Source organism: Arachis stenosperma, chromosome 10, assembly GCF_014773155.1.
Source record: "Arachis stenosperma cultivar V10309 chromosome 10, arast.V10309.gnm1.PFL2, whole genome shotgun sequence".
Lineage (NCBI taxonomy): Eukaryota > Viridiplantae > Streptophyta > Magnoliopsida > Fabales > Fabaceae > Arachis > Arachis stenosperma.
Genome location: NC_080386.1, coordinates 920,250 through 942,272, shown reverse-complemented (window position 1 = coordinate 942,272; position 22,023 = coordinate 920,250). Strand labels below are relative to the sequence as shown.

General features: G+C 37.9%; 2 protein-coding genes and 1 non-coding gene across 3 annotated transcripts; 1 reads left to right on the top strand and 2 right to left on the bottom strand.

Annotated features, from left to right (window-relative positions):
- Nucleotides 1-1,129: 1,129 nt before the first annotated feature.
- LOC130955364 (uncharacterized) lies at nucleotides 1,130-12,489 on the bottom strand. The gene is made up of 4 exons (XM_057882204.1): nucleotides 12,393-12,489; nucleotides 12,094-12,290; nucleotides 1,673-1,948; nucleotides 1,130-1,522 (listed from the first exon to the last, which is right to left on the bottom strand). The coding sequence occupies exons 1-4, from the start codon at nucleotides 12,487-12,489 to the stop codon at nucleotides 1,130-1,132; spliced, it is 963 nt and encodes a 320-aa protein (XP_057738187.1).
- On the bottom strand, nucleotides 5,750-5,857 carry LOC130958356 (small nucleolar RNA R71). Its single transcript, XR_009077483.1, has one exon. It is a non-coding gene; the product is annotated as a small nucleolar RNA R71 (small nucleolar RNA).
- Nucleotides 12,490-13,706: 1,217 nt separating the features above from the next.
- Nucleotides 13,707-18,428, top strand: LOC130956111 (integrin-linked protein kinase 1). Its single transcript, XM_057883143.1, has 12 exons — nucleotides 13,707-14,325; nucleotides 14,951-15,025; nucleotides 15,121-15,216; nucleotides 15,627-15,712; nucleotides 15,794-15,914; nucleotides 16,042-16,121; nucleotides 16,486-16,548; nucleotides 16,674-16,780; nucleotides 16,961-17,046; nucleotides 17,286-17,407; nucleotides 17,649-17,760; nucleotides 17,964-18,428. The coding sequence occupies exons 1-12, from the start codon at nucleotides 13,999-14,001 to the stop codon at nucleotides 18,069-18,071; spliced, it is 1,383 nt and encodes a 460-aa protein (XP_057739126.1). The 5' UTR covers nucleotides 13,707-13,998; the 3' UTR covers nucleotides 18,072-18,428.
- Nucleotides 18,429-22,023: the final 3,595 nt, after the last annotated feature.

The window sequence follows — 22,023 nt, the reverse complement described above, 5'->3', positions numbered from 1 at the left end:
CCCTCAATTTCAGCCAGAAAATACCTGAAATCATAGAAAAACACACAAACTCATAGTAAAGTCCAGAAAAGTGAATTTTAACTAAAAACTAATAAAAATATACTAAAAACTAACTAGAATATACTAAAAACATACTAAAAACAATGCCAAAAAGGGTACAAATTATCCGCTCATCAACAAACAGAAACGTTGTTAACTTGGCCGGGCCACTACAGCTTCTACAATCTTGGATTTTCTGGAAGTTTTCCAGTTTGAGGCCTAATGGTTTTGATGTGTTTGGGTTTCCGCTTGCATCCAGGTACGGTTTATTATTTTCGGTCTATAACTTGTTCAATTTCATATGTTGTTGTTCGTTATGACATGTTTTTAATGAAACTTGTAGGTGGGCTACATATCTACCAAGAAACGATGCAGGGGATCAAAGAGTGGTGTCTGCACGCCTTTCTTTGGATAGATTGCGTGTCCACGATGTGAGTCGTGTAGTTATTTCTCTTACAAGTAGGCGTTCATGTTTACTCTTATGGTCTTACCTAACGTTACCTTCTCCGATACAGTTCGTGTGGGAGCCTTATTCTTCTCCTGAGGTTGCTGATGTTGTTCATCCGGAGATACTAGTTGACGAGCACCATAAGCTATGGACGGCGGTCACTAGCCTGATATATTTTGCTGCGATTGAGTGGCATCAGGTGGATAGGGTGGTACCGCAGTTTGGCGGTGTTCAGCATCTCCCTCAGTTGGCTCTGAACATAGATTGGCTCCATGCGAAGGATGGAAGGAGTGGAGATCGATGGTTCCCCAAATATTATCAGGAGTGACATTTGCATTGGGAGAACTGGGTTGATTCAGTCATACCGGTCGATCGAGTATTTGACCCCGGTCCATCAGCTGAGTACTTGGACTAGTGGTGCCGTGTGGCTCACAGATTCCTATCCCCAGATATTGCATTTCATGATCCTAGGCCGATTGTTTTGACCGAGGAGGCTCGTCACAGAGGGTCATCGCAGGCACCTCCCAGGATGCAGGTTCCCGACAGACCGGACAACAGGCGAGTGAATCGGCGTCGGCGTATAGGCACACATTCATTAATGTTGGTTGTCATGTGCCCGAACCGTCTACCGCTATCCTCGTGTTAGGTCCACTTGTCATACTCCATCTGGTTGACCCAGTCACACATGGCCGGATTCTCAGTCCGCATGATGTCAAAACAGTAATAAAACTCTGCTTCAGTTTTTGCGTAGGCAGCTTTCACCAGCATCCTCCTTGCATCTTTACCCTTGAAGCTAAGGCTAAAATTCGCTGCCACATGACGAATACAGTACGCTCGAAAAGCACGTGGAGGCAGCCAACCATTCTCGGGGGCCTCAAGTGCAACCTTGATGCCATTATGCCTGTCAGAGATAACAAGGATACCCTCCTGTGGTGTCACATGCGATTGTAGGTTGGACAAGAAGAATGACCATGAATCTGCATTTTCTCCCTCCACAAGGGCGAAGGGTATCGGGAGGATGTTCGAGTTCCCATCCTGCGCTATCGCCAACAATAACGTGCCTACATACTTGCCATACAAGTGGGTACCGTCAATACTCACGAGGGGCTTGCAATGCCGGAAGGCCTCTATACAGGGTGAAAATGTCTAGAAAAGACGATGAAAGTACACCGTTGACTCATCGACCTGATCCCCAAGTCGAACAGGAGAAGTCTTCAACACAGTGAATGTCCCAGCCATGGTCAACTGTACCCCTAGCATCCAACGTGGCAACTCGGCATACGATTCTTCCCAATCTCCATATATTTGTACTACTGCCTTTTGTTTTGCCATCCAAACCTTCCTGTAACTAGGCCTGAACCCATAATCAGCTTCTGTTGCTTGTTGCAAAACCTTTACCGTAACCGCAGCATCCGTCCTAACCAACGGAAAAATCCTCGCACAGATAACGTGGTAATCAAGCTAACGGTGATCACTGGAAATAGTGGTCGCCAATCAAGTGTGCGGACCATTATACCTCCTAACCTCTGATGAGCGGATAATTTATACGCTTTTTGGCATTGTTTTTAGTATGTTTTTAGTATGTTTTAGTTAGTTTTTAGTATATTTTTATTAGTTTTTAGTTAAAATTCACTTTTCTGGACTTTACTATGAGTTTGTGTGTTTTTCTGTGATTTCAGGTATTTTCTGGCTGAAATTGAGGGACCTGAGCAAAAATCTTATTCAGAGGCTGAAAAGGACTGCAGATGCTGTTGGATTCTGACCTCCCTGCACTCGAAGTGGATTTTCTGGAGCTACAGAAGCCCAATTGGTGCGCTCTCAACGGCGTTGGAAAGTAGACATCCTGGGCTTTCCAGCAATGTATAATAATCTATACTTTGCCCGAGATTTGATGGCCCAAACCGGCATTCCAAATCAGCTCAAGAATGTCCGGTGTTAAACGCCGGAACTGGCACAAGAATGGGAGTTAAACGCCCAAACTGGCACAAAAGCTGGCGTTTAACTCCAAAAAAAGTCTCTACACATGAAAGCTTCAATGCTCAGCTCAAGCACACACCAAGTGGGCCCGGAAATGGATTTTTATGTCATTTACTCATCTTTGTAAACCATAGGCTACTAGTTCTCTACAAATAGGACCTTTTACTATTGTATTCTCATCTTGGTAGCTATTTTTTGATCACTTTTGATCTTAGGATCATCTTTGGATGTCTAGTTCTTAGATCATTGGGAGGCTGGCCATTCGGCCATGCCTAGACCTTGTTCTTATGTATTTTCAACGGTGGAGTTTCTACACACCATATATTAAGGTGTGGAGCTCTGCTGTACCTCGAGTATTAATGCAATTACTATTGTTCTTCTATTCAATTCGGCTCATTCTTGTTCTAAGATATCACTTGTTCCTCAACTTGATGAATGTGATGATCCGTGACACTCATCATCATTCTCACCTATGAACGTGTGCCTGACAACCACCTCCGTTCTACCTTAAATTGAGTGGATATCTCTTGGATTCCTTAATCAGAATCTTCGTGGTATAAGCTAGAATTGATGGCGGCATTCAAGAGAATCCGGAAGGTCTAAACCTTGTCTGTGGTATTCTGAGTAGGATTCAATGATTGAATGACTGTGACGAGCTTCAAACTCCTGAAGGCTGGGCGTTAGTGACAGACGCAAAAGAATCACTGGATTCTATTCCAACCTGATTGAGAACCGACAGATGATTAGCCGTGCTGTGACAGAGCGCGTTGAACATTTTCACTGAGAGGACGGGACTGTAGCCACTGACAACGGTGATGCCCAACATACAGCTTGCCATGGAAAGGAGTAAGAAGGATTGGATGAAGACAGTAGGAAAGCAGAGAGACGGAAAGGACAAAGCATCTCCATACGCTTATCTGAAATTCTCACCAATGAATTACATAAGTATCTATATCCTTATTTTATGCTTTATTCATAAATCATCCATAACCATTTGAATCTGCCTGACTGAGATTTACAAGATGACCATAGCTTGCTTCATACCAACAATCTCCGTGGGATCGACCCTTACTCGCGTAAGGTTTATTACTTGGACGACCCAGTACACTTGCTGGTTAGTTGTGCGAAGTTGTGATAAAGAGTTGAGATTACAATTGAGCGTACCATGTTGATGGCGCCATTGATGATCACAATTTCGTGCACCAAGTTTTTGGCGCCGTTGCCGGGGATTGTTGAGTTTGGACAACTGACGGTTCATCTTGTTGCTTAGATTAGGTATTTTTCTTCAGAGTTTTTAAGAATGAATTCTAGTGTTTCAAGGTGATGTTCTTATCATCACCAAAGCTGATTGATTCTCATCAATTTAGCTCTTGAATGTAATGTCCTGCTGAAGCTTGGCTAGCCATGTCTAATTTCTTTAGACTAAAGCTTTAGACTAACATTGCATGATTCCTGGAATTATCATTAAGAATTTTGATATCTTTATTTTCTTTTCCACTTAATTTTCGAAAAATCCAAAAAAATTACAAAATCATAAAAACCAAAAATATTTTATGTTTCTTGTTGAGTCTAGTGTCTCATGTTAAGTTTGGTGTCAATTGCATGTTTCTGTTCTTCTTGCATTCATTCATGTGTCTTAAGCGATCTTCAAGAGGTTCTTGATGATTTCCTTGCTCTGATCTTTAAATTCTCTTGTCTTGAGTGTTTTGTTGTTTCTCATGTGCATTCTCAAGTTGTTAGTGTCAATAGTATACAAACTGCTAAGTTTGGTGTCTTGCATGCATTGTTATTTGATTTTAGTTGCATTTTGATTATTCTTCATCATTAAAAATCCAAAAAAAAAATTAATTTGTGTCTTTTCAAGTCAATAATATAGAAAATTGAAGATCCAGAACATACAGCAGAGGAATTATACAGAAAAAAAAGCTGGGCGTTCAAAACGCCCAGTGAGGAAGGCAAACTGGCGTTTAACGCCCAAAAGGGTAGTGCTTTGGGCGTTAAACGCCAGAATGTGCACCATTCTGGGCGTTTAACGCCAGGATGGCACAAGAGGGAAGATTCTGTTTTTGACTCAAATTTTTTTCAAGTTTTCAAAATCTTTTCAAAATCAAATCTTTTTCAAATCAAATCTTTTCAATCAAATCTTTTTTAAAATCAATTTCTTTCCATTTTCAAAGATACTTGCTAACAATTAATGATTTGATTCAACATTTCAAGTATGTTGCCTTTTCTGTTGAGAAAGGTTTAATGTTTGAATCATATCTTTCCTTGTTAGCCAAGTCTTTAATTTTTAAAATCAAATCTTTTTAAATTATTTTTCAAATCATATCTTCTCAATCACATCTTTTTAAAACCATAACTTTTCAATCATATCTTCTTAATCACATCTTTTTCAAAATAGTTTTCAATCATATCTTTTTTTATTTCTAATTTCAAAATCTTTTTCAAAAATCACTTGATTTCTTTTCCACTCTTAGTTTTCGAAAATCATCAATAAGTTTTTTTTTTCAAAATGTTTTTAAAATCTTTTTAATTTATTTTCGAAAATTTCTTCCCCTCTTCTCACATCCTTCTATTTATGGACTAACACTCCTTTTTAATGCACAATTCGAACTCCATCTTTCCTTGATAAGTTCGAATTTTCTACCTCTTCCTTCTATTTTTCTTTTCCTCTGACACCTCAAGGAATCTCTATACTGTGACATAGAGGATTCCATATTTCCTTGTTCTTTTCTCTTTCATATGAGCAGGAGCAAAGACAAAAGCATTCTTGTTGAGGCTGACCCTGAACCTGAAAGGACCTTGAAGCGAAAGCTAAGAGAAGCTAAGGCACAACTCTCTGTAGAGGACCTAACAGAAATCTTCAAAAAAGAAGAACCCATGGCAGCCGAAAACAACAACAATGCCAACAATGCAAGGAAGGTGTTGGGTGACTTTACTGCACCTACTCCCGACTTCTATGGGAGAAGCATCTCTATCCCTGCCATTGGAGCAAACAACTTTGAGCTTAAGCCTCAATTAGTTTCTCTAATGCAACAGAATTGCAAGTTCCATGGACTTCTATTGGAAGATCCTCATCAGTTTTTAGCTGAATTCTTGCAAATCTGTGACACTGTCAAGACTAATGGGGTTGACCCTGAGGTCTACAGACTTATGCTATTCCCTTTTGCTGTAAGAGACAGAGCTAGGATATGGTTGGATTCACAACCTAAAGAAAGCCTGAACTCTTGGAAAAAGCTAGTCAATGCCTTCTTGGCAAAGTTCTTTCCACCTCAAAAATTGAGTAAGCTTAGAGTGGAAGTCCAAACCTTTAGACAGAAGGAAGGAGAATCCCTCTATGAAGCTTGGGAAAGATACAAACAATTAATCAGAAAGTGTCCCTCTGATATGCTTTCTGAATGGAGCATCATAGGTATTTTCTATGATGGTCTGTCTGAACTGTCCAAGATGTCATTGGATAGCTCTGCTGGAGGATCTCTTCATCTGAAGAAGATGCCTACAGAAGCTCAAGAGCTCATTGAAATGGTTGTAAATAACCAATTCATGTATACTTCTGAAAGGAATCCTGTGAACAATGGGACGAATCAGAAGAAAGGAGTTCTTAAGATTGATACTCTGAATGCCATATTGGCTCAGAACAAATATTGACTCAGCAAGTCAATATGATTTCTCAAAGTCTGTCTGGAATACAAAATGCACCAGGCAGTACTAAGGATGCTTCATCTGAAGAAGAAGCTTATGATCCTGAGAACCCTTCAATGGAAGAGGTGAATTACATGGGAAAACCCTATGGAAACACCTATAATTCTTCATGAAAAAATCATCCAAATCTCTCATGGAAGGATCAACAGAGACCTCAACAAGGTTTCAACAATAATAATGGTGGAAGAAACAGGTCTAGCAATGGCAAGCCTTTTTCATCATCTTCTCAGCAACAGACAGAGAATTATAAGCAGAACCACTCTGACTTAGGAACCATGGTCTCTGATCTGATCAAAACCACTCAAAGTTTCATGACTGAAACAAGGTCCTCCATTAGAAATTTGGAGGCACAAGTGGGACAACTGAGCAAGAAAATTACTGAACTCCCTCCTAGTACTCTTCCAAGCAATACAGAAGAGAATCCAAAAGGAGAATGCAAGGCCATTAACATGATCCACATGGCCGAACTAGGAGAGGAGGAAGAGGCAGTAAACGCCACTGAGGAAGACCTCAATGGACGTCCACTGGCCTCTAATGAGTTCCCTAATGAGGAACCATGGGAATCTGAGGCTCATAATGAGACCATAGAGATTCCATTGGATTTACTTCTTCCATTCATGAGCTCTGATGAGTATTCTTCCTCTGAAAAGGATGAGTATGTCACTGAAGAGAAAGTTGCTAAATACCTTGGAGCAATCATAAAGCTAAATGACAGGTTATTTGGTAATGAGACTTGGAAGAACGAACCTCCTTTGCTCACCAGAGAACTGGATGACTTGTCTAGGCAGAAATTACCTCAAAAGAGACAAGATCCTGGAAAGTTTTCAATACCTTGTACCATAGGCACCGTGACCTTTAAGAAGGCTCTGTGTGACTTAGGGTCAAGCATAAACCTCATGCCTCTCTCTGTAATGGAGAAGCTAGGGATCTTTGAGGTACAAGCTGCAAGAATCTCACTAGAGATGGCAGACAATTCAAGGAAACAAGCTTATGGACTTGTAGAGGATGTTCTGGTAAAGATTGAAGACCATTACATTCCTGCTGATTTCATAGTCCTAGAGACTGGAAAGTGCATGGATGAATCCATCATCCTTGGCAGACCCTTCCTAGCCACAGCAAAGACTGTGATTGATGTGGATAGAGGAGAATTAATCATTCAAGTGAATCAAGAATCCTTTGTGTTTAAGGCTCAAGGATACCCCTCTGTCACCATGGAGAGGAAGCATGAAGAGCTTCTCTCAAAACAGAGTCAGACAGAGCCCCCACAGTCAAACTCTAAGTTTAGTGTTGAACCCCCACATTCAAACTCTAAGTTTGGTGTTGGGAGGTTCCAACATTGCTCTGAGCATCTGTGAGGCTCCATGAGAGCCCACTGCCAAGCTACTGACATTAAAGAAGCGCTTGTTGGGAGGCAACCCAATGTTATATTTAATCTATTTTCCTTTGTTATTTTATATTTTCTGTAGGATGATGATCATGGGAAGTCACAAAATCAATTGAAAAAGCAAAAACAGAATGAAAAACAGAAAGAAAAATAGCACACCCTGGAGAAAGACCTTGCTGGCGTTTAAAAGCCAGCAAGGGTAGCAAATGGGCGTTTAACGCCCAGTCTGGCACCATTCTGGGCGTTTAACGCCAGAAAGGGGCACCAGACTGGCGTTAAACGCCAGGAAAGGGCAAGAAGTTGGCGTTAAACGCCAGAAATAGGCACCAGCCCGGCGTTTAACGCCAGAATTGGCACAGAGAGCATTTTTGCTCGCCATTTGGTGCAGGGATGACTTTTCCTTGACACCTCAGGATTTGTGGACCTCACAGGATCCCCACCTACCCCACCACCCTCTCTCTCTTCTTCACCAATCACCTCAACACCTCTTTCCCAAAAACCCCTCACCTATCAATTCCCATCTTTCTCTTCACCACTCACATCCATCCTTCATAAAACCCCACCTACCTCACCATTCAAATTCAAACCACTTTCCCTCCCAAACCCACCCATTCATAACCAAACCCTACCCCTCTCTCCACCCCTATATAAACCCATCTTCACTCCTTCATTTTCACACAACCTAAACACTACTTCTCCCCCTTTTGGCCGAACCACAAAGCCATCTCCATCTCCTCTATTTCTTCTTCTTCTACTCTCTTCTTTCTTCTTTTGCTCGAGGACGAGCAAACTTTTTAAGTTTGGTGTGGTAAAAACATTGCTTTTTGTTTTTCCATAACCATTTTTGGCATCCAAGGCCGGAGAAACCTCTAGAAAGAGGAAATGGAAGGCAAAAGCTTCCACCTCCGAGTCATGGGAGATGGAGAGATTCATCTCAAGGGTGCATCAAGACCACTTCTATGAAGTTGTGGCCTTAAAGAAGGTGATCCCCGAGGTCCCTTTCAAACTCAAAAAGAGTGAATATCCGGAGATCCGACATGAGATCCGAAGAAGAGGTTGGGAAGTTCTTACCAACCCCATTCAACAAGTCGGAATCTTAATGGTTCAAGAGTTCTATGCCAATGCATGGATCACCAAGAGCCATGATCAAAGTGTGAACCCGAACCCAAAGAATTGGCTTACAATGGTTTGAGGGAAATACTTAGATTTTAGTCCGGAAAGTGTAAGGTTGGCATTCAACTTGCCCATGATACAAGGAGATGAATACCCTTACACTAGAAGGGTCAACTTTGATCAAAGGTTGGACCAAGTCCTCATAGACATCTGTGAAGAGGACGCTCAATGGAAGAGAGATTCAAGAGGGAAGCCGGTTCAACTAAGAAGGCATGACCTCAAGCCCGTGGCTAGGGGATGGTTGGAGTTTATCCAACGCTCAATCATTCCCACTAGCAACCGGTCCGAAGTTACTATAGACCGGGCCATCATGATTCATAGCATCATGATAGGAGAGGAAGTAGAAGTTCATGAGGTTATAGCCCAAGAACTTTATAAGGTGGCGGACAAGTCCTCTACCTTGGCAAGGTTAGCCTTTCCTCATCTTATTTGTCACCTCTGTTATTCAGTTGGAATTGACATAGAGGGAGACATCCTCATTGATGAGGACAAGCTCATTACTAAGAAAATGATGGAGCAAACAAGAGATCCCACTCATCATGAAATCCCTGAGATACCTCAAGGGATGCACTTTCTTCCACAAAACTATTGGGAGCAAATCAACACCTCCCTAGGAGAATTGAGTTCCAACATGGGACAACTAAGGGTGGAGCACCAAGAACATTCCATCCTCCTCCATGAAATAAGAAAATATCAAAGAATCATGAGAGAGGAGCAACAAAGGCAAGGAAGAGACATTGAGGAGCTCAAGCACTCCATAAGATCTTCAAGAGGAAGAACAAGCCGCCATCACTAAGGTGGACCCGTTCTTTAATCTCCTTGTTCCTTATTTTCCTGTTTTTCGAAAATTATGCTTATGTTACCTATGTTTGTGTCTTGTGATCATTAGTGTCTTAGTGTCTATGCCTTAAAGTTATGAATGTCCTATGAATCCATCACCTTTCTTAAATGAAAAACGTTCTTAATTGAAAAAGAAAAGAATTGCATGAATTTTAAATTTTATAACAGATTAATTATTTTGATGTGATGGCAATACTTTTGTTTTCTGAAGGTATGCTTAAACAGTGCATATGTTTTTTGAATTTGTTATTCATGAATGTTGGCTCTTGAAAGAATGATGAAAAAGGAGACATGTTACTGAGGATCTGAAAAATCATAAAAATGATTCTTGAAGCAAGAAAAAGCAGTGAATACAAAAAAAAAAAAGAGAGAAAAAAAGGAGAAAAACGAAAAAAAAAAGAAAGAGAAAAAGAAAAAAAAAGAAATAAAGTTGTGATCCAAGGCAAAAAGAGTGTGCTTAAGAACCCTGGACACCTCTAATTGGGGACTCTAGCAAAGCTGAGTCACAATCTGAAAAGGTTCACCCAATTATGTGTCTGTGGCATGTATGTATCCGGTGGTAATACTGGAAGACAGAGTGCTTTGGGCCACAGCCAAGACTCATAAAGTAGCTGTGTTCAAGAATCATCATACTTAACTAGGAGAATCAATAACACTATCTGGATTCTGAGTTCCTATAAAAGCCAATCATTCTGAATTTCAAAGGATAGAGTGAGATGCCAAAACTGTTCAGAGGCAAAAAGCTAAAAGCCCCGCTCATCTAATTAATACTGATCTTCATAGATATTTTTGGAATTCATTGCATATTCTCTTCTTTTTATCTTATTTGATTTTCAGTTGCTTGGGGACAAGCAACAATTTAAGTTTGGTGTTATGATGAGCGGATAATTTATACGCTTTTTGGCATTGTTTTTAGTATGTTTTTAGTATGTTTTAGTTAGTTTTTAGTATATTTTTATTATTTTTTAGTTAAAATTCACTTTTCTGGACTTTACTATGAGTTTGTGTGTTTTTCTGTGATTTCAGGTATTTTCTAGCTGAAATTGAGGGACCTGAGCAAAAATCTGATTCAGAGGCTGAAAAGGACTGCAGATGCTGTTGGATTCTGACCTCCCTGCACTCGAAGTGGATTTTCTGGAGCTACAGAAGCTCAATTGGCACGCTCTCAACGGCGTTGGAAAGTAGACATTCTGGGCTTTCCAGCAATGTATAATATTTTATACTTTTCCCGAGATTTGATGGCCCAAACTGGCGTTCCAAATCAGCTCAAGAATGCCCGGCGTTAAACGCCGGAACTGGCACAAGAATGGGAGTTAAACGCCCAAACTGGCACAAAAGCTGGCGTTTAACTCCAAGAAAAGTCTCTACACATGAAAGCTTCAATGCTCAGCCCAAGCACACACCAAGTGGGCCCGGAAGTGGATTTTTATATCATTTACTCATCTTTGTAAACCCTAGGCTACTAGTTCTCTACAAATAGGACCTTTTACTATTGTATTCTCATCTTGGTAGCTATCTTTTGATCACTTTTGATCTTAGGATCATCTTTGGATGTCTAGTTCTTAGATCATTGGGAGGCTAGCCATTCGGCCATGCCTAGACCTTGTTCTTATGTATTTTCAACGGTGGAGTTTCTACACACCATAGATTAAGGTGTGGAGCTATGCTGTACCTCGAGTATTAATGCAATTACTATTGTTCTTCTATTCAATTCGGCTCATTCTTGTTCTAAGATATCACTTGTTCCTCAACTTGATGAATGTGATGATCCATGACACTCATCATCATTCTCACCTATGAACGTGTGCCTGACAACCACCTCCGTTCTACCTTAGATTGAGTGGATATCTCTTGGATTCCTTAATCAGAATCTTCGTGGTATAAGCTAGAATTGATGGCGGCATTCAAGAGAATCCGGAAGGCTAAACCTTGTCTGTGGTATTCTGAGTAGGATTCAATGATTGAATGACTGTGACGAGCTTCAAACTCCTGAAGGCTGGGCGTTAGTGACAGACGCAAAAGAATCACTGGATTCTATTCCAACCTGATTGAGAACCGACAGATGATTAGCCGTGCTGTGACAGAGCGCGTTGAACATTTTCACTGAGAGGACGGGACTGTAGCCACTGACAACGGTGATGCCCAACATACAGCTTGCCATGGAAAGGAGTAAGAAGGATTGGATGAAGATAGTAGGAAAGTAGAGAGACGGAAGGGACAAAGCATCTCCATACGCTTATCTGAAATTCTCACCAATGAATTACATAAGTATCTCTATCCTTGTTTTATGCTTTATTCATAAATCATCCATAACCATTTGAATCTGCCTGACTGAGATTTACAAGATGACCATAGCTTGCTTCATACCAACAATCTCCGTGGGATCGACCCTTACTCGCGTAAGGTTTATTACTTGGACGACCTAGTGCACTTGCTGGTTAGTTGTGCGAAGTTATGATAAAGAGTTGAGATTACAATTGAGCGTACCATGTTGATGGCGCCATTGATGATCACAATTTCGTGCACCAACCTCCCAGGTGCCCTTTCGTGCACGAAGCGATATGCGAATCAAACAACTACAACCTTTACCGAACTCCTTGCATTTTTCATGATACTTCAGATGATCCGATTCCAAGACTCTGTACTCAACACCTCGATGGATGCTATAGTCCTTCACACTCAGAACTGCTTCATCTTTATTCTGGAATGATTGCCCAATCTGAAAATCTGTAGAAGAACCCCCAATTGTAGCACCTCCGTCCGCCTGTTGACCCAAAGCCTCCAAGTTCAGAGTGGAGAAGTGTGGAGGGTACTACTGTGTGCCAGAACTTGAAGGCCCGTGCTGTGCATGTGGATTGGCACCTGTGTCATCATCGCTGTCCCCAATGATATCTACAGGCTCCTGGTCAGAGTCATCATCCCGCATTGCATTCTTTACTCGATCAGGTTCCCCAAAACCTTAAACATCATGAATCATGCCACCACCGGTATCCGCCTCAAATGCCTGCTGCCAGACCCCAGGATTCTTCAACGGTACAGAACCAACTGCCTTCGTTCGATCTAAATCAGCCGCGAAGGAAGGGGATGCGACCTGCGGAACAGATGGTCCGGCCGCAGGCATCGAACTAGACGCACCGCCTGCGGCAGTCGAGCTATGAACTGGAGCTGATGCCCCAGAACTATCGACTCCAACCTCCAACTTCGCATACAGCTCGTGTATTCTGACCTCCAAAAAACTCCTAACACAACGAAACAGAACCCTAATATCTTCATCAGCTGCTAGCACAAACGTATCATACTTAACACCGATCGAGACAACTGCGATGGGAATCTTGTAGAATAGCTTCTTCACCCACTTGCTCCCAAATACCCCAAGCTTCTACGAGATGCCGTTCTTTACATCTGACAAAGTGCTTGATGAACTGATGAATACACTCAATGGTTCTCTGTTAGTGAACTTCACACCATATTTTTTGCTTCTTTTAATTTTTCCTGAGCAATGCACTAAGATAAGAAAACTCTCTTCCTCACTTGCCATTGTGTGATAATGATCTCTTCAGCAGTTTCAATCTTGCTCGTTTATATATAAAATTCTTCTCCTCATAAACCGTGGTTGGCTATAGAGTTTTTTGGTCATATTTCTGCTTTCCTAAACCGTGGTGACCTACTACGGTTTACCTTCAAAGCTTCTCCTTCATAAACCGTTGCAAGCTGACACGGTTTACATGTAAATAGGAAACCGTGGTTAGCTCCCACGGATTACATAATAATAAAAAAGGACATGCACGTAAGGAAGTTCCAATTGTTGCATTCAGGTAAAGCTTTCTCTCTTTTAATTTATTTAAGTACATTGCCCTAAAAATAATTATACGATAAAAAACATTAGTTCATACAAAATGTTTAATTTTAATATTATATGTCCTATTTAATGGATAAATTTTATTTTATGAAAATATAAAAATTACATAAAAAAAAGAGACAAAAAAGTAATGGCACTTAAATTCTTAAAATTTTGAGTTATTGATCCCGAAGATTTTTGGACATGTAGAAACAATCATACACACGGTGACATGGACACGGTACGATGTCGGCGCGGCAAGCAATATCTATTGGCATTTGGCATCCAGTAGGGCGCACGTTAGTGAACTGTATGTTATCGTGCGCCACCTTCATTCCACTGGCTCAAGTTGCGCTGGCGTCTCAGGAGACGCGTCACGCGCTTAGCTCAACGCGTAGAATCCACCCTCTTCTTCCTCCTTCTCCGAACATCATAGACATGTCAACGGTGGACTCCGCTTAAACAAAAAAATTGCCAAACTTTAGTCCTCCAGGGTTCTCAATTCTCCACTTCCCATAAAACAAAATCGCATCTTTTTGAGCTCATTGATCTTCACTTTCAGCATTTCAAGCTTGGGCCTTTCTCTTCTTTTTGACTATGGAGACGAAAAACCCTTCGAGGTTTACGCTGATGAAGCAATCATCATTGGCACCAGAACACCGCAGAGAAGAAGGATCAGAGCTCCACAACGATGGTAATGGCGAGGAAGGTATCCATCCGGGTGTGAGGTTGATGTATTCGGCGAACGAGAACGATCTTGAGGGTATTCGTGAAGTTTTGGATTCGGGTGTGAGCGTCAATTTCAGAGACATTGATGACCGTACTGCACTTCACGTTGCTGCGTGTCAGGGATTAACCGATGTGGTTTCTTTGTTGCTCGAGAAAGGAGCTGAAGTCGACGCCAAAGATCGCTGGGGGAGCACGGTAACTAACTATAACTAACTAACTAACTAAAATTACTCTGGTTTCCATCATTGATCTGGGTGTTTATGCATGATGCAACTTAGTTTTGTAGTTGTTAAGTGTGAACTATCTTTTGGCCTGAAACTGAATATAGCATCAACAGAAGCTGCGCATTTTCATAACGAAATTATTGTGTATTAGAAAATGGCAATGACAATAGTATTATAAGTTTTAGTTAGCTTCAAAGACCAAAATTCAGATTTAGGGTATTTTTTAGCTAGACTGGTTTTGGATTGCTTGACTAATCAAATCACAAATGCTTTTACTTTGTAGCATATATCCATTCTGTTTGGCACTCATACTAGAAGCCCGGATACATGATTGATATGTAGTGTCATTCAATGCCTGAGTTTGTTGGATCAAGTTCTTGTTAAGATTCTTTGCTTTTTTTTCCACTGCTTTTGTTAGGCATTAGCGAAGTATTGGCCTGCTTTTACAATGGGAGGAAACATAAGAGGGTATAAGTAATGTGAAACAGTGGAAATATAATTAGATCCCTGGGTCTTCTATATGGATTGCATCTTAGAATTAAGTTTCTCGTCTTAGTATAATTGCTGGACTAATTAACCTCATATCTTCCAAACAGCCACTTGCAGATGCTATATTTTATAAAAACAATGATGTGATCAAACTATTGGAGCAGAATGGAGCAAAGCCTTTGGTATGTGTTAATTGAGGATTGTATTTGTCCTGGTCTTTAATGTATGTTTGGTATTCTACTCACGGTTGCTTATACATATAATTATACTGTCTCAGATGGCCCCTATGCATGTTCATCATGCACGTGAAGTACCAGAATATGAAATCAATCCTAAAGAACTTGATTTTACCAATAGTGTGGAGATAACAAAGGTAAAGTCATTATGATTTACTGCTTTCTGATCAACAGTCAATTTGTTTCATCATCCCCCCCTTTTCCCGGCGGCCCCGCCCCGCCAAACAAAAAGCCCCTTCCCCCGAGTGACCAAAACTGGTACTAAATAATAATATTTTGTTACATCTCTTTTATTAAGCTTTAGCTAATGTTTTTCTTCAGTATTCAAATAGCTGTAAGCTGCAATTAGAAGTAATGAACTTTTATGATAATTTTGTTTATCTGTAGCCATGTTCTTGGAACAAAACTTTTAGGAAACTAGTTAGTCTATGTTTCTTAAGAAATGCTGTTTTCTTAAGAAATTCTGGGTATGCACTACCTAAGAGCACAAGGCTTCAATTGACATGTAAATAATTATTGCATCTCACAATCTAGTCTTAAATGGCAGGGCACTTTCTGTAGTGCATTCTGGCGTGGGACAGAGGTTGCAGTAAAAAAACTTGGGGAGGACGTAATTACTGACGAGGAGAAAGTGTGAGTTGCTCAAAAACCTTGAATCTTTTTTTCCGCTTCTTTCTTACTTTCACTGTAGTTAATATGCTTGAATTTTTACAGGAAGGCCTTTAGAGATGAGCTTGCACTATTCCTGAAGATCCGGCATCCAAATGTAGTTCAGTTTCTGGGTGCTGTGACACAGAGTAGCCCGATGATGATCGTGACAGAATATCTTCCCAAGGTCTTTTATCCTTCAATTGTTTGAAAATGATTTCTTGAGCGGTTTTTGGTGTTGTTTGATGAAGGCTAAAACTTATGTGGAATTAAATATACATTTGGTGATCTTACGTTCTGTATGTATTGGTCAGGGAGATCTCCGTGCATTCTTGGGAAGAAAAGGAGCTTTGAAACCTTCAACAGCTGTGAAATTTGCACTTGATATTGCCAGGTATTTGACACTCATGTGGCTTGATATTGGTTCTAGAGAGGGGGCTGGTACTCTGTGGTTTGATCTTGGATGGTGCTTATATGTTATTATTTCTAGTTATATGGACAAAGCATTCATAAACCTTAGGACATTTTCAAATTATGAGTTTTCTCAATATTTTGTCCTAATTTTCTTCTCTTATATATTTGCGTGAGCACTGAAAAGTTGTATACTTGTAAGGCTTTAACATTATCATTGTCCAATACTTGCCATAGAAAAGTTAAGTTACCTGTTAAATGAATAATGATATCTCCATCACTGTATTTGCCCTTTGGCCTGTTAAAAGTGTTGCTTGTTACATTTTTATTTTTCCTTGAATATGCAGGGGAGTGGGTTATTTACATGAGAATAAGCCGTCACCAATCATTCACCGTGATCTCGAGCCTTCGTGAGTTTCTTTTTTCAATTATTTTCATCTTAACCTCTGTTCTTTTATGTGATGTCCATGTGTCTGGTTTAATAGTCTGATATAGTCTACACTTTTTATAATGTTGTTTATGAGTAAGCTAACAGTAACATATTGCGGGATGATTCGGGACACCTAAAAGTTGCAGACTTTGGGGTTAGCAAGTTGCTGGCAGTTAAAGAAGACAGACCTCTAACTTGCCAAGATACATCTTGTGGGTGCTGCTTTTCTTCAGAATTGATATTAGTGCACACTTGAACTATCTATATATAGAAAAATGCTATATTTCTTATTCTTAGCACATAAGAAAATAATGCCATGCTTTATATTTTTTTGGTAAACAAAGACATTCCCTTTTATGGACTCATTAGGAATTTGTTGATTTTGTTGGTAGGCCGCTATGTTGCTCCTGAAGTTTTCAAACAAGAAGAATATGACACCAAAGTAGATGTATTCTCATTTGCGTTAATCCTGCAAGAGGTATCTATTTTTAAATACTTTGTACTCAAACAAAAACTATTCCTTGTGAAAGTTGAAAGTGTTGAACTGATCTCAAGTAATCATCTACCTAAGTATCATTTTAAACTACATTGTTCTTCTCATAAATCAGCTTTGAAATCTTACAAAACCATTTAGTTGGATAATTTCACTTCCTTCTAGTCAAATTCCTACAATTTCACATCCTACTGTCATGATATTTCTTATTTGCTATGCATTAGATGATTGAAGGTTGTCCACCATTTTCTTCAAAGAAAGAAGATGAAGTTCCTAAGGTATATGCTGCAAAAGAGCGTCCACCTTTTCGAGCTCCAGCCAAGCGTTATGCTCATGGGATAAGAGAGTAAGTCTTCAATGTGTATTGATGATATCCTTTTCTGTTGCTAATAAATTAGTTTTTAAATCAGGTTCAAGAAATTTTTCCCAGACAAATTTGAAAATTGTTAAATATGTTGATGTATGTAACTTAATCTAACTATTGTTCATAGCCTATAATATGCTTTGTATATTACTAATCTTCAAAGTTTGCATGTTTCATGGTGTTACTTATATTTGCTGAAGTTTACAATGGAATTTGTTTATAGATTGATTGAAGATTGCTGGAATGAAAATCCAGCAAAGAGACCAACATTTAGACAAATAATACCAAGGCTGGAATCCATCTACAACACTATTGGTCAAAAAGGACGTTGGAAGGTATTTGTCACCTCGCGTTTCCGTTTATCTACTAGTTTCTAGAAGTAAAAAAGATACCAAAAGAAACTAGTTTTTATTATTGGATTTTATGACATCGTTTAATCCATGTAACCGAACAGACTGTAATTGGTAAAAATATAAGGCTCTAGTTCACCAATCGACTACATTGATATTGTCATTTGTAATGCTGACACTATTTTCAGGTTAAACCGTTGAAATGCTTCCAGAATCTGGAGGCCTTGTTGAAGAGGGATCGTTCGAATTTTAGCAGCCGAGGCAGTTCATCGCGTTCAAGGTCCAGCCGGATATGAACAACACAAGTCCTGTGATGCAAGTTACATTAGCTTAAAGATTAAGATAGCAAGCAGATTCATTTGGCTACTTCTTTTGATGTGTTCATTCCCAGTTTGGCTATTATGTTTTCAGATTTTCCAAGAATCTTGATTAGTTCTTAAAGATTTATTTATTTCCAACTGCATTATTTGCGGCAACAGAATTGCGTCTAAGATGTAACATAAGATTAGATTTGCTCCTTTGTAATGTACATTATGTATGTAATTTGTATCAAAACTGTTTTTCTTTTTCTTTTAAATTTAGATTAAGAACTTTAACGAATTAAATTGAAAAGTCTACTATTTTATAAAATTTAGCATCTATTCTTTTGTTTCTTTCCGGGTCAGCTTTCTTTTTTTTTTTTTTTGAGTTATGAACTTATGATTATCTTTATTTTATTTGGGATCGGATATAAGAGAATTTCAATAGGAATAATAATGAAGCCTGTTACGCATGAATGGGCTAAGGCCCAACATGAAGTTTACATTTTACGTCTGAATGGGCTAAGGCCCAACGTGAAGTTTACATTTTGCAAAAATACTAGATGTCCAAATTTTGTATTTTGGGCGAAAAAAAAAATCATGCTAGATCCTCCCAATCCCAAGTGATGTGAATCTTTCATAACTAACTCTCCTAAATGATTTGCCTAGTTTCGGTTGTTATAAAATTAATATTTTTATAAAAAGGTAATAATCAACCAAAAAAAAGTAGTGAATGAAATAAATACAACTAGAGGGTGAACGCAGATTGGATATAGTCAAAATTTTGATTGAATCCGCACTAAAATTATCGGATCGGATTCAATATCCGCATTTTGTATGCTTGGATTCAATCTAATCTGTACATTTGCAGATCGAATTGGATATCAGATATATCTGCAAAACACAAAAAATATTTTTAAAAGCTTATTTTTATTAAAAAATATCCATAAAATTCATTTTTTCGATTCTTTTAAATATGTTTACTCTTAAAATAATATTAAACATATTTTTCTTAAATAATAAATTAAAATAATATAACATATATGATCATTATTGGTTGAAAAAAACACAAAAAGAATATTTACTTATTTATTTCTTTATTATTGCAAATACATATGTAGATACCTATACAAAATTCTCAATCTGATTTTATTAGTGTGCGAATCGGATCCATATCCGTAATTTTCAGATCGAATTTGGATAAATACAGCGGATATGCAGATAGGAACCGATCCATAAACATCGCTAAATATATAAGTTAAGGAATAAAAAAAAAAAGAGAATTTCTTTAAGGAAAAAAAAAGTTTAACCATTCAGACAGGAAATTTAGATAGTATACATAACGTAAAGTAACGATCTGACAAGTTCAAAGTAGAGGTATATAGGTAAATTTGATGCCTATATAATGAGTGATTTCATAGTAGCTGAATTATCTTTACATAATTTCAGCTTAAGTATCTTTGTGGTCCTTATGAATATTGCTAAGTTTATTTTGGTGCCTACAAAATAGATAAAGTTCAAATCCATATTTCTAGTTAGTCCTATGGTCAAGAGAAACCCCTTTAATATTCTAAGCTCAAGATGGTTAAGCAAATGTTTAATATTTGTTTGAAGAGATAACAGAATGTGTGTGTGTGTAGAAGCAACGTTTCCCTTATTGGAGAGTTTGGAATGCGGCAACAAATTATGGCGGTTCTACCTTTTTTCTTGTTTTAGAACACACCGTGTGCCATAAGGCATTGGGCACAGAACACAAAAATTTCATACATATAGAGAACCTTTTAATAATTCTAAACTAGTATATAGCTTAAACAGCACACAAAATTTGGGTGTTGTTAACATGAATTTGCCAATTAGTGTTGAACCATATCAACCTTAGACTACAATTCTACCATGTTATTTTGAGAAAGATTTACATAAAATAATAATGGATGAGAAAAAGCTTTCACTTCCACCTTATTAGTGTTTTTTTTCAGCTTCCAATTTTTTACTCTTGGAATTGGTATATACTAACGGAAGGTTATCAGGTGTACCGGGAACATTAGTGTTCCAGTTATTTTAACCGTTGATCTAAATTATAAAAAATATATATAATATATATTAATTAAAATCAATGGTTAAAACAACTGGAATACCAATGTTCCTAGGTATACCTGATAACTTTCCTATACTATATATATAGGTAGCTTTCTAGTATTCGTACGGAAACATTATTATTTGACAGCCTGCTATGTTGAAATTGAAGAACATGGGAGCATGTTGAATTTAATTTGTTTATTTAGTGTCGAATAACTCTTAATAATTCACCTGCTTTTTTAATGATTATACATCGTACTTACACCTGCAAATTGTGACTGGGAATAACACTATTCATATTTATTTTTCTTTTTTGTTTTTTCTTTTTTTGCTTTTCATTTTATTGTATTTTAATCTTCTAACAAATAATTGTCTTCAGGCTAATAATGATGACTATAAATTGTTGATGTTGAAATTTGACCTTGCAAATTCAGGATAAGTTTCTTTTTATTTGTTTATTTTGGTTACATCACATCACTTGCTTCCTTGTTTGTTGTCACATATCTCTCGTTTTGGAGTTTACAATTTAATGAGTTGAATTACATACTCCTATGGCCTAACTCCTATGGCCTAATCTCAGATAAATATTTCTTGAGTTATCATATTTATATTAAGATTTTTATTATAGGGTAAATTACAAACTTGGTCTCTTACGCTTGGGCGTAATTCTGTTTTAGTTCTTAAAATTTAAAATGTCCTATTTGATTTAAAAAAAAATTATTTAGCTTCAATTTAATTTCACTGTGAAGTCAAAGTTAAATAATTAACGAAATATCCTACATCACAGCAGTACAAGAATAAAGTTGATAATTTGAAGAACAAGTACAAGCTCTAAAAGTACAAAATCAACCGTGGATGCATCAAATACATTTATTTAATATTCTCTTTAGTTCTATAGAAAATATTTCATTTAAATTGTAAGAAGAATGATAAATAAATGTATTGATACATTTATGGTTGATTTTGTGCCTTTAAAACTTGTGTTTGTTCTCCTGATTATCGACTTTATTCCTATACTGTTGTGATGTATGATATCTTGTCATCAATTATACCTCATGAGTTTTAGTTGGAATTTAAAAAAAAATTTTGAAGTTAGAATACAAATGTCTGGGTCAGAATCGATGATCCATTCTAATTAATATTGAAACTAATCCTTGCAACATTTACATAATTCACTTTTTTAGGGACATTATTGAACATGAACACAAATTTTGGGTACAATATTAAAATCGAACACATCCAAATGAGACGTAATTGAGAATGAATACATTCAAGTGAGAATAATTAAAAAATGAGGGTGCTAAGGGGCCAACAATTTTTGTTATTTGTAGCCATCAATGATAATTTTAATGGTGTGAAATTTCATCACATGGCTCATTTTTCTTTGCTAGTTATATGCTGGTCAGAATTTAATAAAGTTGCTGGTCCTCTAGACTTTTCTTTAAAAAAATACAATCTAATCTATTAATATAATTAATGGTAGGATAACATTGAATCACTTTTATAAACGTTAGGGATACAATAGAACCTACCCCAAATATTGAGAACAAAAATGATACTTTAATCTATTTTTTATATTAGGGTGAGAATGGTATTTTTTAGGATCATGGATTATAAAAGTGTTATTTTCAAATGTAGAAATCGGACCCTCTAATTTTTTGAGAACAAAACTCGAACCATCCAATTTATTAAGAACAAAAATTGGATCATCCGATTCATGAATTTTTCTTTTAAAAAATCACAACAAACAAATCGAACCTTTCCGATTTGATATATATTAAACAAATTTTAAAAATTATCTTGCAAAGTAATTGGTAGATCCAATTACTAATTCTTATACTAAAATAAAAACACATGTATAACTAATAGAATT

Bases quoted from the DNA above. Each gene is read 5' to 3' on its own strand.
- LOC130955364 (XM_057882204.1), bottom strand. From the start codon at position 12,489: ATGCGGGATGATGACTCTGACCAGGAGCCTGTAGATATCATTGGGGAC. The intron at 12,291-12,392 runs GTTCTGGCACAC...GTTCTTCTACAG, and splicing joins TGCACAGCACGGGCCTTCAA to ATTTTCAGATTGGGCAATCA. The intron at 1,523-1,672 runs GTCGATGAGTCA...GCGATAGCGCAG, and splicing joins CTGTTCGACTTGGGGATCAG to GATGGGAACTCGAACATCCT.
- LOC130956111 (XM_057883143.1), top strand. From the start codon at position 13,999: ATGGAGACGAAAAACCCTTCGAGGTTTACGCTGATGAAGCAATCATCA. The intron at 15,026-15,120 runs GTATGTGTTAAT...ATACTGTCTCAG, and splicing joins AGAATGGAGCAAAGCCTTTG to ATGGCCCCTATGCATGTTCA. The intron at 15,217-15,626 runs GTAAAGTCATTA...CTTAAATGGCAG, and splicing joins ATAGTGTGGAGATAACAAAG to GGCACTTTCTGTAGTGCATT.